The sequence below is a fragment of the Colius striatus genome, chromosome 23 (genome assembly GCF_028858725.1).
Source record: "Colius striatus isolate bColStr4 chromosome 23, bColStr4.1.hap1, whole genome shotgun sequence".
Lineage (NCBI taxonomy): Eukaryota > Metazoa > Chordata > Aves > Coliiformes > Coliidae > Colius > Colius striatus.
In genome coordinates this window covers 402,279-420,378 of record NC_084781.1, presented here as the reverse complement: position 1 = coordinate 420,378, position 18,100 = coordinate 402,279, and the positions used below count along the sequence as shown (strand labels likewise).

Here is an 18,100-nt window from a genome sequence, read left to right as displayed (position 1 = left end):
AGCCCAACACTAGGTCGACAAGGGGCGTGGCCTCGACACCGAGTTCCACCAATGGGAGTGTAGGGGGCGTGGCCCCGGGCTGTGCGCGCGCAGGGCGGGGCGGAGCGCGCGGCGCTGGCGGGAACGGGGCGCGTTGGCGGGAGCGGGACGGGGAATGGCGGCGGGAACGGCCGTACCGTTCGTGGAGGACTGGGACCTGGTGCAGACCTTGGGGGAAGGCGCCTACGGGGAGTGAGTGCCCGGGGGAGCGATGGGGAGGGAAACAGGGTTGCGACCGACCGGGACGCGCCTCTTGCGCACCCGCTTGCCGCTCGGGTGGCTGTAGGTTGCGCGCTGCTTACTCGCTGTGTGCCTCTTGGATGCTGCTTGTGCGCCCGCTGCTTGCTCACTGCTTGGCCTTATGTGGCTACTGCTTGCCTCCTGCTCGCTTGTTGCACACTTCTGTACGCACTGCTTGCCTGTTGCATGCCCTTTGTGTGCTTGTCTGTTATCTGCCCACTTTGTGGCCACTGCTTGCCTGTTGCTTGCCTACTGCTTGCCTGTTGCATGCCCCTCATGTGGCCACTGTTTGCCTGTTACATGCCCCTCATGTGCCCACTGCTTGCCTGTTATCTGCCCACTATGTGGCTACTGCTTGCCTGTTGTTCACTCACTGCTTGCCTGTTGCATGCCCCATGTGTGCCCACTGCTTGCTTGCTGCTTGCTCACTGCTTGGCAGTCACGTGCCCCTTATGTGCCTGGTGCTTGCCCACCACTTGCCTGTTGCTTGCCCCTTGTGTGCCCACTGCTTGACTGTTATCTACCCCTGCCATGTCCACTTCTTACCTGCTGCTCATCCTCTGCTTGACCATTGCACACCCTTTATGTGGGCACTGCTTGGTGGTTGCATGCCCACTGTTAAGCCACTGCATGTCCTTTATGTGGCTACTGTTTGCCCACTGCTTGCCCATTGCACACCCTTTGTGTGCCTCACTGTTTGCCAACTGCTTGGCAACTGGATGCCCTGTGTGTGGCCGCAACTTGCCCAGTGCATGGCCATTGCACCCTGGCTCTGTGCCCGCTGGGCCACCCCGCTGATGCCCCGCTGGCCCCAGGGTACAGTTGGCCGTCAACCGCCGCACCGAGGAAGCCGTGGCTGTAAAAATCGTCGACATGAAGCGTGCGGCTGACTGCCCAGAGAACATCAAGAAGGAGATTTGCATCAACAAGATGCTGAGCCACGAAAACGTTGTCAAATTTTATGGCCACCGTCGGGAAGGTGCCACACAGTATCTGTTCCTGGAGTACTGCAGCGGTGGGGAGCTCTTCGACCGCATCGGTACGTGCTCCTGCTGACAAACACCTTGTACCCGGCTCACCCTGAGCCCAGGCACAGCCACAGGCTGGGGCAGAGGGGCTGGAAACTGCTGGAGGGAAAGGGCCTGGGGGGGTGGTGCCAGCAGCTGAACAGGAGCCAGCAGCGTGCCCAGGGGGGCAAGAAGGCCAAGGGCACCCTGGCTGGGATCAGCGGTGGGGTGGCAGCAGGAGCAGAGGGCAGGGATTGTCCCCTGTGCTGGGCCCTGGGGAGGCTGCAGCTCCAGGGCTGTGTCAGTGCTGGGCCCCTCACTCACTGCCACAGGGACACTGAGGGGCTGCAGCGTGGCCAGAGCCGGGCACTGAGCTGGGGAAGGGGCTGGAGCACAAGGGGCTGGGGAGGGGCTGAGGGAATGGGGGTGTTGAGCCTGGAGAAGAGGAGGCTGAGGGCAGCCAGCAGCACTCTCTGCAGCTCCCTGACAGGAGGCTGTGTCTGGGGATCTGTCTGTGCCCCCAAGCAACAGGACATGAGGAAACTGCCTCAAGTTGCCCCAGGGGAGGTTGAGGCTGGAGCTGAGGCAGAACTGTTTCTCTGAGAGGGGTGTCAGCCCTGTGCCAGGCTGCCCAGGGAGCTGGGGCAGTGCCCAGCCCTGGAGGGATCCCAAAGCCGTGGGGCTGAGGTGCTGAGGCCGTGGGTCGGTGCTGGGCTGGGCAGGGTGAGGGCAGGGCTGGGACTGCAGCAGCTTCAAGGGCTTTTCCAACCCAAATGATTCTGTGATTCTATGAAAAATGACCGAATAAAAACACATGAATCCCTAAATTGCCTTTCCTCCTTGTTCCCCTCACACAGAGCCAGATGTGGGGATGCCGGAGCCAGAGGCGCAGCGTTTCTTCCAGCAGCTGATCGCCGGTGTGGTGAGTGCGGTGACAGTGACAGCGGTGATGGCTGGTGGCGGTGATGCTGTGACACTGACACTGCTGTGTGTGATGCTGACACTTCTGTCCCTCCCCAGGTCTATCTGCACAGTATGGGCATCACCCACCGTGACCTTAAGCCGGAGAATCTGCTGCTGGATGAGCGAGGTGAGGGGTCGTGATGCACCCTCCCCAGCCTTGTGTTCCAGTGGAACTCTTTGTGTTCCAGCTTCATCCCATCACCCCTTGTCCTGTTGCTGGAGAGAAAAGGAAAAAGTGTCCCCCATCCTTCTGACAGTCACCTTTTAAATACTTACAAGTGTTACTGAGCTCCCCCCTCAGTCTCCTCTTCTCCAGACTGACCAGCCCCAGGTCCCGCAGCCTTTCCTCACAAGGAAGATGCTCCAGTGCCCTGAGCATCTTGGCAGCCCTGCACTGGCCTCTCTGCAGCACTTCCCTGTCCCTCTGCAGCTGGGGAGCCCACAACTGGCCACAGGACTCCAGCTGAGGCCTCAGCAGCTGTGGCAGAGCAGAGCAAAGGGGAGCAGAAGCTCCCTGGCCCTGCTGCCCACACTCTGCTGGATGCCCCCAGGCTGCCGTTGGCTTCTTGCCCACGAGCCCACGTTGCTGCTCAGGGGCAGTTTCTTCTCAGCCAGCACTGCCAGGTCCCTCTCCTGGAGCTGCTCTCCAGCAGGTCACCCCCAGCCTGTGCTGGCCCAGGGGGTTGTTCCTCCCCAGCTGCAGGACTCTGCCCTTGCCCTGGTTGAACCTCAGCAGCTCCCTCTGTGCCCAGCTCTCAGCCTGCCCAGCTCTCACTGCCTGGCAGCAGCAAACAATAAGGTCTCTCTGAATGGCACCTCCCAGTTCATTAGTATTTTTAATCAAGCTATTCTTTTGCCTCCAGATAACCTGAAAATCTCAGATTTTGGCTTGGCCACTGTCTTCAGGCACAACGGGCGCGAGCGGCTGCTCAACAAGATGTGCGGCACCCTGCCCTACGTGGCCCCCGAGCTGCTGCGGCGCCCCGAGTTCAGGGCTGAGCCCGTCGACGTCTGGGCTTGCGGCGTGGTGCTGACAGCAATGCTGGCTGGAGGTGGGCTGCCTGCCCTGCCCGTGGGAGAGGGATGAGATGCTGCAGGGATAGACTGGACATGCATGAGAGGGGGTGTGGGAAGAGTGTTTTGAGGGGCAGGGGATGCCAAGGGCTGTATGTGGAATCCATAGGGTGTATGTATGGGATGAATAGAATGGTGGGGGTGGGAAGGGCCCTGCAGAGCTCACCCAGCACAACCCCCTGCTACAGCAGGTTCCCCTGGCTCAGGGGGCACAGGAATGTGTCCAGGTGGGGTTGGAAACCTCCTGAGAAGGAGCCTCCACACCCTCCCTGGGCAGCCTGGGCCAGGGCTCCCTCACCTCAGCACCAAAGGAGCTTCTCCTTGTGTTCCAGTAGAACGTTTTGTGTTCTCACCTCCTGGGAAGCAGGGGCTGTGTGTGGGATGCACAGGAGGAGGCTCATGGAGCGCTAGGAGGGATGTATGCAGTGGGGAAGGGCCCATCTGAGGTGTGCAGGGGGACACATAAGGTGTGTGTACAAGAGGCAGAAGGGGGATGTGTAGGGGAAGGGATTGCACAAGGTGTATATGGGCTGTGTGAGATGAGTGAGGGAGATGTAGGGGGACATAGGACATGAATACCAGAAGTGCATGAAATACCTAAGGAGAGGCTGAGCTGTCTAAGGGGATGTGTGATATGCACAGGGCATGTGTGTAACATTGGGAGTGTCATTGAGATGCAGCAGAGATGCCCAGCATAGAATTGCTGCAGTGTCACAGTGCATACCACTGTGTGAGCTGCTGTGGGGCTGTGTGAGCTGCAGCAGGGGCTGTGTGTGAGCTGCAGCAGGGGCTGTGTGTGAGCTGCTGTGGGGCTGTGTGAGCTGCAGCAGGGGCTGTGTGCGAGCTGCAGCAGGGGCTGCGTGAGCTGCTGTGAGCTCCAGCAGGGGCTGTGTGTGAGCTGCTGTGGGGTTTTGTGTGAGCTGCAGCAGGGGCTGTGTGCGAGCTGCAGCAGGGGCTGCGTGAGCTGCTGTGAGCTCCAGCAGGGGCTGTGTGTGAGCTGCTGTGGGGTTTTGTGTGAGCTGCAGCAGGGGTTGTGTGTGACCTGTTGTGAGCTCCAGCAGGGGCTGGGTGTGAGCTGCAATGGTGCTGTGTGTGAGCTGCTGCAGCACAGGCTGTGTGCAAGCTGCAGCAGGGGCTGTGTGTGAGCTGCTGTGAGCTGCTGTGGGGTTGTGTGTGAGCTTCAGGGGGGTGTGTGTGAGCTGCAGGGGGAGTGTGCATGTGCCACAGACCTCTGCACGTTTCCCCCTTTTTAAAACCACGTGGGGCCCATCTTTATCCCCCCCCTCGCAATTAAAACCTCTCTCAGTGCCGTGTCCTCGGCTGCATTTTGCTCTTCCTCAGCGCAGCGCAGTAACGCAGCAGGTTTTCCCTCTCCCAGAGCTACCCTGGGACCAGCCCAGCGATAGCTGCCAGGAGTACAGTGACTGGAAGGAGAGGAAAACCTACCTGCCCCCCTGGAAGAAGATCGATTCGGCACCCTTAGGTAAGCAGCCAGTGGCCGGCGGCCCCCGGGGCCGTGCCCGCGGCCGCCACTTCCCTCTCTGTCCCCCTCAGCTCTGCTGCACAAGATCCTGACGGAGAGCCCCACGGCCAGGATCACCATCCCCGACATCAAGAAGGACAGGTGGTACAGCAAACCCCTCAAGAAGGGTAAGGGGCTGGCAGGGGGAAGGCATTTGCCCCCCACCCCCTCCCCCCATCAGACCCAGGGGGTTCACTGGGTGCCTCGTCCCTCTGCAGGCACCAAGCGTCCGCGCGTCTCCTCGGGCGGCGGCACCGACTCCCCCGGCGGCTTCTCCAAGCACATCCGCTCCGACATGGACTTCTCCCCGCTGAAGGGCACGCTGGGGTCAGTCAGGGGCAGCCTCTGCCTCTCTCTGTGTCCCCTCCCGTGCCTGCTGCCCCCCGAGTGCCGCCGGCCGGGCCGCTGGTGCCGCTGGGTTTCCTGCAGGAGCTGTCCCGTGGGCTTCACACGCTGCAACTCATGGAGTCCCAGAGTGGGGGGCGGTTAGAAGGGGCTTCTACAACCATCCTGCCCAACTCCCTGCTAAAGCAGCTTCTCCTTGATCAGGAGGCACAGGAATGTGTCCTTCATACACTGCAGGGTCCTCGCTGCATCCCTCCTGCCCCCCTCACAGAATCTCAAGGGTTGGGAGGGAGCTGCAGAGCTCATCCAGTGCAGCCCCCTGGCAGAGCAGCACCACCTAGAGCAGGGCACACAGGGACTCATCCAGCTGGGCTGGAATGTCTCCAGAGAAGGAGCCTCCACAGCCCATCTGGGCAGCCCCTGCCAGTGCTCCCTCACCTCAGCAGGGAACAAGTTTCCCCTTGTGTTGCTTTGGAACCTCTTCTGTTCCAGCTTGTTGCCCCTTGTCCTGTCCTTGGCCATCCCTGAGCACAGCCTGGCTCCAGCCTCCTCACACCCACCCTTGATGCATTTGCAAACATGAATAAGGTCACCCAATGCTGCCTTTACCCCACGTGTGGGGTCACACAAGATCATACCCAACCCCACAAACTCCCCAAGCACGGCTGTATCACCCCGTTGTCAGCTCCCCTTTGCTCATCTCCCCTTTGCTTTGCTCAGCTCCCCTTTGCTCAGCTCCCCGTTGTCAGCTCCCCTTTGCTCAGCTCCCCGTTGCCCATCTCCCCTTTGCTCAGCTCCCCGTTGCCCATCTCCCCGTTGTCAGCTCCCCTTTGCTCAGCTCCCCGTTGCCCATCTCCCCTTTGCTCAGCTCCCCGTTGCCCGTCTCCCCGTTGCTCACCTCCTCTCCCCTCCGTTTGCGGGTGCAGCGAGGAGCGGGCCGGTTACTCCACCTCCCAGCCAGAGCCTGGCACGGGCGGGACGCTCTGGGACTGCGGGACGAGCAGCATCGACAAACTGGTGCAGGGCATCAGCTTCTCGCAGCCCGCCTGCCCCGAGCACATGCTGGTTAACAGCCAGCTCCTCGGCACCCCCGGCTCCTCCCAGGTACGGCTGCGGCCGGGCGCGCTCTGCCCGCGGGGGGACGGGACCAGGGGCAAGGTTGTGGCAGCAGGGCCGTGCCTCTGCCAGGCTCTTGTCTCGGGATGTGAGCTCGCAGGGTTTGTGCTGCAGCTTTGCAGCCGTGGGGATGCAGCTCTGCGGTATTTACCCCCCGGCAGGATTTGGGACGCCCCGTGGCAGGGTTTATTTCACCCTCGGGGTGCGGCTTTGTGCCTGGGGCGCTGCTGGCAGGGTGTTTGGGTCGGGGTGTAGTTTGGGGGCGCGGGTTTGTGCCTGGCTGACATCAGCGGGGGGATTCGGCAGCGTTGCTGTTCTTTGAACCCGGGGGTGTCCCGACGCGGCGTTGCCAGCCGGCAGCTGCAGGTGCCGGCGTTTCCATCAGGGGGTGCAGCTCTGCAGGCTTTGTCCCCTGCTGCGCCCTGGCCGGTGGCACTCAGCCCGGGGCTCTCACTGGTTTTGGGGGGTTGGTCCCGGCAGAGCCCGTGGCAGCGGCTGGTGAAGCGGATGACGCGTTTCTTCACCAAACTGGACGCCGACGGCTCTTACCGCACCCTGAGAGAGGTTTGTGAGAAGATGGGCTACGGCTGGAAGAAAAGCTGCACGAACCAGGTGAGGGGATTGGGCTGCAAAACCAGGGGAGGGTGGGACCCTGTCCCGTTGCAGATGACTTGGGGGGTCACCCCCTCGCCGCTGTGTTGCAGGTCACCATCTCGACCACGGACAGGAGGAACAACAAGCTCATCTTCAAGGTGAACCTGGTGGAGATGGAGAACAAGATCTTGGTGGATTTCCGCCTCTCCAAGGTGAGGAAGGGGGGGGTGGGTGCAGGGGTGGGTGCAGGGGTGGGTGGGAGCTGGTGCCTCCCCTGAGGGACGTTGGTGAGTTGGCAGAGTGAGGGGAGTCTGGTTCTGGGCCCCTCAGCTCAAGGACAGGGAGCTGCTGGAGAGAGTTCAGCAGTGGGACATAAGGGTGATGGAGGTAGTGGAGCATCTCCCTTAGTGGGGAGAAAACTAATGAAGTTCAACCAGGGCGAGTGCAGTGTTGCATCTGGGAAAGAACAACCCCATGGACCAGCACAGGCTGGGGATGAACTGTCAGAGAGCAGGGTAGGGGAAAGGGAGCTGGGGGTGCTGTGGGCAGCAGGATGAGATGAGCCAGCAACGGGCCCTCGTGGGCAAGAAGCCAATGGCAGCCTGGGCTGGGTTGGAAGGGCTGTGGGCAGTAGGTCAGAGAGGTTCTGCTCCCCCTCTGCTCTGCCCTGCTGAGCCCACAGCTGGGATGTTGTGTCCAGTTCTGGCCCCTCAGCTCCAGAAGGACAGGGAGCTGCTGGAGAGAGTTCAGCACAGGGACACAGAGATGCTGGAGTGGAGCATCTGCCTTGTGCTGAAAGGCTGAGGGAGCTGGGGCTCTGCAGCTTGGAGAAGAGGAGCCTGAGGGCTGAGCTCAGTCATGTTCCAAATGCATCAAGGGTGGGTGTGAGGAGGCTGGAGCCAGGCTGTGCTCAGGGATGGCCAAGGACAGGACAAGGGGCAACAAGCTGCAACAGAAGAGGTTCCAAAGAGACACAAGGGGAAACTTGTTCCCTGCTGAGGTGAGGGAGCACTGGCAGGGGCTGCCCAGATGGGCTGTGGAGGCTCCTTCTCTGGAGACATCCCAACCCAGCTGGATGAGTCCCTGTGTGCCCTGCTCTAGGTGGTGCTGCTCTGGCAGGGGGCTGCACTGGAGGAGCTTTGCAGGTCCCTTCCAAGCCGTGAGGTTCTGGGAGGGGTTGTGCTCCAGGAGCTTGCAGGGCTTTCCCAACCACACCGACTCCGTGTTTCCCTGCACAGGGCGACGGGCTGGAGTTCAAGAGGCATTTCCTGAAAATCAAGGGCAAGCTCAGCGACATCGTCAGCACCCAGAAGGTCTGGCTGCCTGCCACCTGAACCCCCTGCACCCTCCCTGCCTCCTTCCTCTCCCCCCACCTCCTCCTCCTCCTCCTGCAGCATCCCCCAACGCCCTGGACATGACTGTGCACGCGCTTTGGATTTTAAAGGTTCGCTAATAAAACCCCACTGGGGATGGTTGTGACGGGTCCCATCCTGCAGAGCCCGGATTTTGGGAGGTGGTGGGGGAGGGGTTTGTGTTTTGGGTACAACACACAGCATTTTATTTTGGGAGGGAGCTGGATGAACGTGGAGCTCGTTCACTCTGAAACCTACTGACCCTCAGCCTGCGTCCTGCTCTGGGGTCTCTGCTGAGCCTTACACCCCTCCAATCCCTTACACCCCTCCAATCTCTCACAGCCCTTCAATCTCTTAATCCCCTCCCCCCCTGCAAAATTTAGGGACCCTGCTCCCCTTCCCACCCTGTCTCAGGGCTGGCTGCCCTTATTTTCCAACCTCTCTAATTGCTTTTCCGGCAGGGCTAACGAGCCCGGAGCTGCCAGGGGTTGTTAGTGCTGGAGCGAGAGAGGAGAGCTGGGGATTAACCCATTCCCCTTCCCCCCCTCAAAATAAAACCTCTCTCCTTTCCCAAAACCCCACCCCAGGGTGCAAACCCTGAGCCATCTCCTGGATTCTCCCTCAAGCTGCTTTAAGCTTCAATTACTTGGATGGAAAATGTTCTTTTTACTTCTTTTTGGGGGGTTTTTTTTGGTAGCTTTTTCACTCTCCCTGGCTTGGTTTTGTCCCCCCTCTCCACCCCCCTCCATGGGAATCCCTCCTGCCTTTGGCCAAGCAATTAACAGCCATTTTTTAATTGCATCTTTCCATGGCAAGACCCCTGGGGGGGGTGGGGGGAGGTGGGGGGGAGTTGAGGGGGAGCAGGAAGAAGCCGCCTCCGACCTTGTTTGCTTTTGAGCAGGGATTAAGTGGTTTTTAATTGTCCTGGAGATCAGAGCTTGGGGCCTGGGGGGGATAATTAGGCTGAATCTGGGGCTTTCTGGTTCATTCCCCCCCAGGAATTTGTATTTCTAATGAGGGGGAGGTTAAAAAAAAACCCAGAAGGAAACATGCAAGGTCTGGGAGTGAAGGGGGTTTGCTTTGGAGGGGTGGGAGGCTGGACACAACTCGTTGCATGAGTGGGGCTGCCCTGTGCAGGCTGCCTTAGGGGAGAAAAATCACTTGTTGCTCACGAACTGGTATAAAAAAGTTGGTTTTAGGGGGTGAGGGGGGTGTCACAGGGCATGTTGCTCCCCCTCCCTGCCCTGGGGATGCTTCTGCCCTGGTCTCACACATCAAGGGGCTCAATTATCCCATGGGAATGTCTTTCAACCCTCATTTTTCTTCTTTTTTAGGACTAGTTTGGGGGTTCTTTGCTCTGGGGGGGGGGGTTATTTTCTGCTTCTGGGGTTTTAGGGGGAGTTTTTAAGGAGATAATAAGGTTTCTTTTAAAGGGGAGTGTGTGGAGGCAGGACAAAACCTCCACCACCACCATCAGCACCGTTTGGTCCTCCTGGGTTTTGGGTGCAGACAGAAGATTTAGGCAAAAGAGAGGATTTAGGAAGCAGCTCCAGGGTCTGGGATGCAGCCACAAGCCCAGGATGTGGGAGAGAGATTTCAGGCTGAGATGGAGGATACACAGGCCATGGGCTGCAGAACATGGGATCTGGGATTCAAGGTTGGGGTCTCAGATGGGAAGTGAAGGATCTGGGATGAGGGATGGACGACTGGGGACGAGGGCTGGAGATTTCCAGGCACAGGGCCCATGCAGGAGACGGGCAAGGGGCTGCAGAAGCAGGATCTAAGGCTTTGGCTACTTTGACAATGGATCCTTCCTTGGGGACTACAGCTTGATAGGATAGGATGGGATTCATCTCTCCCATAAAGGCACTGGGTTATTTCGGGGTAGAAGAGCAAATTTAATAAAGAGATCTTTAAACTAAGGGACTTGGGGGTGGGGAAGCAAAACAACAAGCTGTCCCCTCTAGCTGGGAAACAGGGCAGGACTGGGAATGCAGTGAGAAGTGCCCTTCATCTGCACACTGGGCTGAGATATGGAAGGCTGTGTGTGTGAGTCAGCCCCTGCTCTGCCTCTGCAGCAACACAGCAGCCTGGGGAAGGAGCAGCAGGAGCTGCAGCTGTGGGTGCAGATGCGGGGCTATGACCTCCCTGCGGTCACAGAGACGTGGTGGCACAGCTGCCATGGCTGCAGCACGGCCAGGGAGGGCTGGGGATGGCTCAGGAGAGACAGACTGACAAGGCTCTCTGTGTGAGGGAGCAATTAATGTGCACTGAGCTGTGCCTGGGTGGGGATGAGGAGAGAGGAGAGTGCTTATGGCTAAAGATTAATGGCCAGGGCCAGGCAGGTGATGTTGTTGTAGGAGTTTGCTACAGGCCACCTGAGGAGGAGGATGTGGATGAGGCTTTCTACAAACAGCTGGGAGCTGCCTCACCATCACAGTCCCTGGTCCTCATGGGGGACTCCAACCACCCTGATATTTGCTGGGAACCCCACACAGCCAAGCACACGCAGTCCAGGAGGTTCCTGCAGATGGTTGGCGACAAATTCCTGTCGCAGGTGATCGAGGAACCAACGAGGAGGGGTGTGGTGCTGGGCCTGGGGCTGACGGATAGACAGGGTCTGGTTGGGGATGTGAAGGCTGGAGGCAACCTCGGCTGCAGTGAGCATGAATGAGATGGTAGAGTTCAGGATCCTGTGTGGAAGGGGCAGAACACAGAGCAGGACCATGACCCTGGATTTCAGCCCAGCCCAGTTTGGCCTCTTCAAAGATCTCCTTGGACGGATCTCATGGGATGTGATTCTAGAAGACAGAAGTGCCCATGAGAGCTGGTCAGTCTTCAAGCAGCACTTCCTCCAAGCCCAGGATCAGTGTGTCCCAATGCACAAGAAAGGAGGAAAAGGAGGCAGGAGGCCTCCATGGATGAGCAAGGATCTGCTGGGACAACTCAGGCAGAAAGCAGCCGTCTATGAGAGGTGGAAACAGGGGCTGGCTTCTTGGGAAGAGTACAGGAACATTGCCAGGGCAGGCAGGGGTGCAACTGGGAAGGCCAGAGCCCTTCTAGAATTAAATGTAGCCAGGGATGGTAAGGACAGCAATGAGGCATTTTTCAAGTACATCGGCAGCAGAAGGATGGTGAGGGGGAATGTGGGCCCGCTGCTAAACACTGAGGGTGCCCTGGTGTGTGAGGATGCAGAGGAGGCCGAAGTACTGAATGCCGCCTTTGCTTCAGTCTCTACGGCCAAGGCTGACCCTGGGGAAACCCAGTCCGGCAAGGATAACAGGATGGCCAGGACAGCAGAGGACTTGCCCTGGGTGGAAGAGGTTAAAGACTTGTTGGCCAAGCTTAAGGCTCGTAAGTCAGTGGGTCCTGATGGGATGCATCCTAGAGTGCTGAGAGAGCTGCTGATGTGACTGCTAAGCCTCTCTCTGTAATGTTTGAACAATCGTGGAGGACAGGTGAAGTGCCTGAGGGCTGGAGAAAGGCCAATGTCACGCCAGTCTTCAAAAAGGGCAAGAAGAACGACCCAGGAAACTCCAGGCCGGTCAGCCTCACCTCCATCCCTGGAAAAGTGATGGAACAACTCATCCTGAATGTTATCACTGAATATATGAAGGATAAGATTGTTATCAGGGGGTGTCCACGTGGCTTCACCAAGGGGAAATCCTGTTTGACTAACCTGATATCCTTCTATGAGTGCAGAACCGGCTGGCTGGATGAGGGGAGAGCGGCGGATGTCATCTACCTTGACTTCAGCAAGGCTTTGGACACTGTCTGCCACAACATCCCCATCAGCAAGCTCAGGCAGTGTGGCTGGGATGAGTGGACAGTGAGGTGGATGGAGAGCTGGCTGAATGTCAGAGCCCAGAGGGTGGGGATCAATGGCACAGAGTCGAGTTGGAGGCCTGTGGCCAGTGGAGTTGCACAGGGATGGGTTCTGGGGCCACTCTGGTTCAACATCTTCATCATCGACCTGGATGAGGGCACAGAGGGACCCTCAGCAAGTTCCCTGCTGGCACCAAACTGGGAGCACTGGCTGATTCCCCAGAGGCTGAGCTGCCAGGCAGTGAGAGCTGGGCAGGCTGAGAGCTGGGCACAGAGGGAGCTGCTGAGGTTCAACCAGGGCAAGGGCAGAGTCCTGCAGCTGGGGAGGAACAACCCCCTGGGCCAGCACAGGCTGGGGGTGACCTGCTGGAGAGCAGCTCCAGGAGAGGGACCTGGCAGTGCTGGCTGAGAAGAAACTGCCCCTGAGCAGCAACGTGGGCTCGTGGGCAAGAAGCCAACGGCAGCCTGGGGGCATCCAGCAGAGTGTGGGCAGCAGGGCCAGGGAGCTTCTGCTCCCCTTTGCTCTGCTCTGCCACAGCTGCTGAGGCCTCAGCTGGAGTCCTGTGGCCAGTTGTGGGCTCCCCAGCTGCAGAGGGACAGGGAAGTGCTGCAGAGAGGCCAGTGCAGGGCTGCCAAGATGCTCAGGGCACTGGAGCATCTTCCTTGTGAGGAAAGGCTGCGGGACCTGGGGCTGGTCAGGCTGGAGGAGACTGAGGGGGGAGCTCAGCAATAGTTACAAATATCTCACTGGTGGGTGTCAGGAGCTTGGGGCAGCACTTTTCTTCTGTTGTATGCAGTGACAGGACAAGGGGTGATGGGATGAAGCTGGAACACAAAAAGTTCCACTTAAACATAAGAAACAACGATGTCACTGTGAGGGTGACAGCGGGAGCAGTGGAACAGGCTGCCCAGGGGAGTTGTGGAGGCTCCTTCCTTGGAGGTCTTCAAGACTCGCCTGGACACGTTCCTGTGTGACCTGATCTAGGTGACCCTGCTTCTACGGGTGGGGTTGGACTGGATGAGCTCTAAAGGTCCCTCCCAACCCCACCATTCTCTGATTCTGTTATCTTAGGATATAGAAGCAGAGTTGAGGATGGGGACAGGACAGGCAAAGTGGGAAACAGGATTTCAGATGGAGGTGAGGCAGGGCATGGGTTGAAGAAGGGGATTGGGGATGCAGGTGCAGGAGATGGGATGCAGAAGCAAGATTTAGGGTGCAAGGCAGGGGATGGAGGTGCAGGATGATTCACCCCCAGGAAATGCCACAAGGTGGCAAATGCAGGAAAACCTGGAGCTTTCCCATCCCAGACGGGATTTTGCCGCTCGTCCTCCATCTGGGAGGCAGAGCCCGGCTACGTGGCCACATCTGCCTGCCAGATGTGCTGGGGTGGGGATTTGGGGAGGGGAATGGAGCCCCCAGCGATGGGGAAACCTCCCCACTCTCCTCTATCCCACCTGCTCCAGAGCAAACACTCAGATGGGCTGGGGAAGGAGCTGGAAGGAAGGATGGGACGGGACCATCCCACCTGGCAAATGATTTTAGTTGCAATTAAACTTCTGTCCCTGAGGCTCAGGCTGGTGGTGCTGGGGGTGAGCAGCAGCCACGATGCATCTCCAGGGCTCAGGGATGTGGGGCTACAGGATGCAGCTGTGGGATGCAGGATGTGGCTCCAGGATGGTGCCACTTCCAGATGAGGAAAAAAAGGGCACAAACCTTTTCCCACCTCTTATTTTAGAGCCAAACCTGGAATTTTGGGGACCAAATGCAACAGGTTTGCTTCTTGCAGAAGCTTTGCTATTTTTTCCTCACTTCCCCAGTCAGCCCCATCAACAAATATTAAAACAAAGCCTCTACAGCTGGAGTTGATTTCATCCCAAAACACCCCAGTCCAGCATTTCCCCTCCTAAAGGGGCATCTCCCTCCTTCCTCCTCTATGTTTCTTGCTGTGGAGCTGCTGGAGGGGTTGGAATTTTAATTCAGGAGCTGCCTTAGCTGTTGCAAAACCATCCCAGCAGCCATGTTAACAAAAGCAAAAAGGCAGAGGGGTCCATGAGGAGACTCCGAAAAATCAAACCTCCCAGAAAACATCCCAGGCAGCATTGGCTTCATGTTTGGGATCTATGTCCCCTCTTATTTCCTGGGGGATGTGAGTTTTGCAGGTCAGATAGTGCCCAGGGTGAGTTTTGCAGCAGATTTGTCTCTTTGGATGCTCCTGTCGACATCAGGGAAAGGGGGAAAGGTGGAATTTGCAGGTTATAATTGGAATTTACAGGTTGAAACCTGCCCAAACTCCCCCAAAACCCCGGAGGATTGGCAGCAGCCCGGCAGGGACGAGGCCCCAGCGGTGCCTCTCGCCTGGCAGGCAGCAGAAGGAGAAAAAAAATGCTTTAAAAAGGTAACAAAGAGGGAAAAAAGGCTGCAGAGCAGGGAGGCTGAGGTCATTTTTTTGGCGAGGAAGTTGACTCCTTGGAAATGCCTCTGGGTCGGGTTTAATATCAGCAGAAACATTCTTGGCCAGGGTGGGGAGAAAGAGCCACTGGTGTGCTGGTGAGAGGGGACCCAAAAGAACCAAACCCCACCCCCTAAAATGCCTTAAAAACACTCCTGAGAAGTCCTGGGAAAAACCTCCCTGAGCTGCCCTAAAAGAACCCTGAAGATGCCCTAAAAAATAAATCCAGGCACCCTAAAAAAACCCCCAAAGTATCATCTAAATAAAAACAACTCCCTCAAAACACACTAAAAAGAAACCTGAGCACCCTAAAAATACCCAAAACATCCTCAAAGTACCTCAGAAACATCCCCAAGGTGCCCTAAGAAAATCCAGGTACCCTAAAATAACCCAAAGCATCCTCAAAACGACCTTCAAGATGCCCTAAAATAACCCCAAGTGCCCTAAAAACCCCAAAACATCCCCAAAAGCTCCAAGATGCTCCAAGAAACCAAATCCAAGCACCCCAAATAACCCTCAAAATACAAAACCCCAAAACACACAAAAAAATCCAAACACCCTAAAAAAAACCCAAATACCCTCAAAGTACCTCAAAACCACCCCTCAGATGCCCTAAAAAACCAAATCCAAGCACCCTAAAAGCTTCAAAACATCTTATAAATATAAACTAACCCCTCAACACACACCTGAGAAACCTGAGCACCTAAAATATCCCACAAAGTATCCTCCAGGTACCTCAGAAACATCCCCAAGATGCCCTAAAAAAATCCAGGCAGCCTAAAAAACCCAAAGCATCCTCAAAACAACCTTCAAGATGCCCTAAAGAAGCCCCAAGCACCCTAAAATAGCCCCAAAACATCCCCAAAAGCTCCAGGATGCTCCAAGAAACCAAGTCCAAGCACCCTAAATAACCCCTTAAAATATAAAACCCCAAAACACTGCAAAACCTCAAAACACACACACACAAATCCAAGGACCCTAAAAAGCCCCAAAACATCTTCAAAAGGCCTCAAAACCACCCCTCTGATGCCCTAAAAAAACAAACCCAAGCACCCTAAAACCCCTCAAAGCATAAAAAGTCCAAAACACTAAAAAAACACCAAAATAGTCCCAAAATGCTCAAAAAAGATGCCCTGAAAACATCCAAGCACCCTAAAATCCCCAAAACATAAATAGAATTAACCTCCCAACACACACTAAAAGGGAACCTGAGCACCTAAAAAAGCTCCAAAATATCCTCAAAGTCCCTCAAAAACATCCCCAAGATGCCCAAAGAAAATCCAGGCACCCTAAAATAACCAAAGCATCCTCAAAACAGCCTTCAAGATGCCCTAAGGAACCCCCAAGCACCCTAAAAAAAACCCCAAAACATCTTAAAAGACCTCAAAACCACCCCTCTGATGCCCTAAAAAACCAAACCCAAGCATCCTAAAACCCCTCAAAGCATAAAAACCTCAAAACACTAAAAAAAATCACCAAAACATCCCCCAAATCCTCAAAAAGACCCCTCCAAGATGCCCTGAAAACATCCCCAGCAGCCTAAAAAACAACCTCAAACCATAAAAACTCACAAAACACTAAAAAGAACCAAAACACAGACAAAATAATCCAAGGGCCCTAAGAAAAGAAAACCTAAAACGTACTTAAAGAAGCCCAAAACACACACAGAGCTCCAAGCACCCTAAAACAGACATAAAACAGGCCCTAAAAATGCCTGAAGTTATGCTAAATAAACCTGCAAACTAAAAAACAACCCAAAAGACACCAAAAAACCCCAAACACAATAAAAAACCACAACTCATCCTGAGTGGTGTCACGAAACATATGAAGGGAAAGGTGGTTGTCAGGGGAGTCAGCATGGAATCACCAAGGGGAAACCCTGACTGACCAGCCTGATGCCTTCTGTGAGTGCAGAACCGGCTGGCTGGGTGAGGGGAGAGCAGCAGATACCATCTGCCTTGGCTTCAGCAAGCCTTTGGACACTGTCTGCCACAACATCCTCATCAGAAAGCTCAGGCAGTGTGGCTGGGATGAGTGGACAGTGAGGTGGATGGAGAGCTGCTGAATGACAGAGCCCAGAGGGTGGGGATCAATGGCACAGAGTCGAGTTGGAGGCCTGTGGCCAGTGGAGTTGCACAGGGATGGGTTCTGGGGCCAGTCTGGTTCAACATCTTCATCAACCACCTGGGTGAGGGCACAGAGGGACCCTCAGCAAGTTCCCTGCTGGCACCAAACTGGGAGCACTGGCTGATTGCCCAGAGGCTGAGCTGCCAGGCAGTGAGAGCTGGGCAGGCTGAGAGCTGGGCACAGAGGGAGCTGCTGAGGTTCAACCAGGGCAAGGGCAGAGTCCTGCAGCTGGGGAGGAACAACCCCCTGGGCCAGCACAGGCTGGGGGTGAGCTGCTGGAGAGCAGCTCCAGGAGAGGGACCTGGCAGTGCTGGCTGAGAAGAAACTGCCCCTGAGCAGCAACGTGGGCTCGTGGGCAAGAAGCCAACAGCAGCCTGGGGGCATCCAGCAGAGTGTGGGCAGCAGGGCCAGGGAGCTTCTGCTCCCCTTTGCTCTGCTCTGCCACAGCTGCTGAGGCCTCAGCTGGAGTCCTGTGGCCAGTTGTGGGCTCCCCAGCTGCAGAGGGACAGGGAAGTGCTGCAGAGAGGCCAGTGCAGGGCTGCCAAGATGCTCAGGGCACTGGAGCATCTTCCTTGTGAGGAAAGGCTGCGGGACCTGGGGCTGGTCAGGCTGGAGGAGACTGAGGGGGGAGCTCAGCAATAGTTACAAATCTCTCACTGGTGGGTGTCAGGAGCTTGGGGCAGCACTTTTTTTCTGTTGTTTCCAGAGACAGGACAAGGGGGGATGGGATGAAGCTGGAACACAAACAGTTCCATTGAAACATAAGGAGAAGCTGTTTAATGTTGAGGTGACGGAGCAGCGGAACAGGCTGCCCAGGGAGGGTGTGGAGGCTCCTTCCTTGGAGCTCTTCAAGACCCACCTGGACACGTTCCTGTGTGACCTGATCTAGGTGGGAGCTGTTTCTACAGGTGGGGTTGCACTGGATGAGCTCTGGAGGTCCCTTCCAACCCCACCATTCTATGAAACCGCACTAAACCCAAAACACACTGGAAAATCCCCAGAACAGAGTAAAAAAACCCACCCAAAACTCACAAAACCCCTAAAACACACTAAAAATCCCTAAAACACACCCCACTCAAAACACACTAAGAAAACCCCAAGGCACTAAAGAACCCTAAAACACAAAATAATCCCCTAAAAAACCCCAAACACATACAGAAAACCTAAAACACAGTAAAAAAAATCTAAAACACTAAAATAACTTAAAACAAACATAAAACACATTCAAAATACCCAAAACACACTAAAAAACTCCCTTCAAAGAGACTAAAAACCCCCAAAACAAGCTAAAAAATGAAATCAGACTTAAAAAAACCAAAGTGCACTAAAAAAGTGCCCTAAACAAGACTAAAAAACCCCAAACAGACAAAAACCCTAAAACACACTAACAAAACACTGAAGCACCTTAAAAAAACCCAGTAAACATCCTAACAAAAACCCAAAGAT

General features: G+C 56.2%; 1 protein-coding gene across 1 annotated transcript; it reads left to right on the top strand.

The window, feature by feature from the left end:
- The first annotated feature begins 166 nt into the window (after positions 1 to 166).
- On the top strand, positions 167 to 8,320 carry CHEK1 (checkpoint kinase 1). The gene is made up of 12 exons (XM_062014154.1): positions 167 to 231; positions 1,095 to 1,318; positions 2,144 to 2,208; positions 2,307 to 2,376; positions 3,113 to 3,301; positions 4,702 to 4,806; positions 4,878 to 4,973; positions 5,064 to 5,172; positions 6,117 to 6,294; positions 6,787 to 6,918; positions 7,011 to 7,112; positions 8,139 to 8,320. The coding sequence occupies exons 2-12, from the start codon at positions 1,153 to 1,155 to the stop codon at positions 8,232 to 8,234; spliced, it is 1,308 nt and encodes a 435-aa protein (XP_061870138.1). The 5' UTR covers positions 167 to 231; positions 1,095 to 1,152; the 3' UTR covers positions 8,235 to 8,320.
- Positions 8,321 to 18,100: the final 9,780 nt, after the last annotated feature.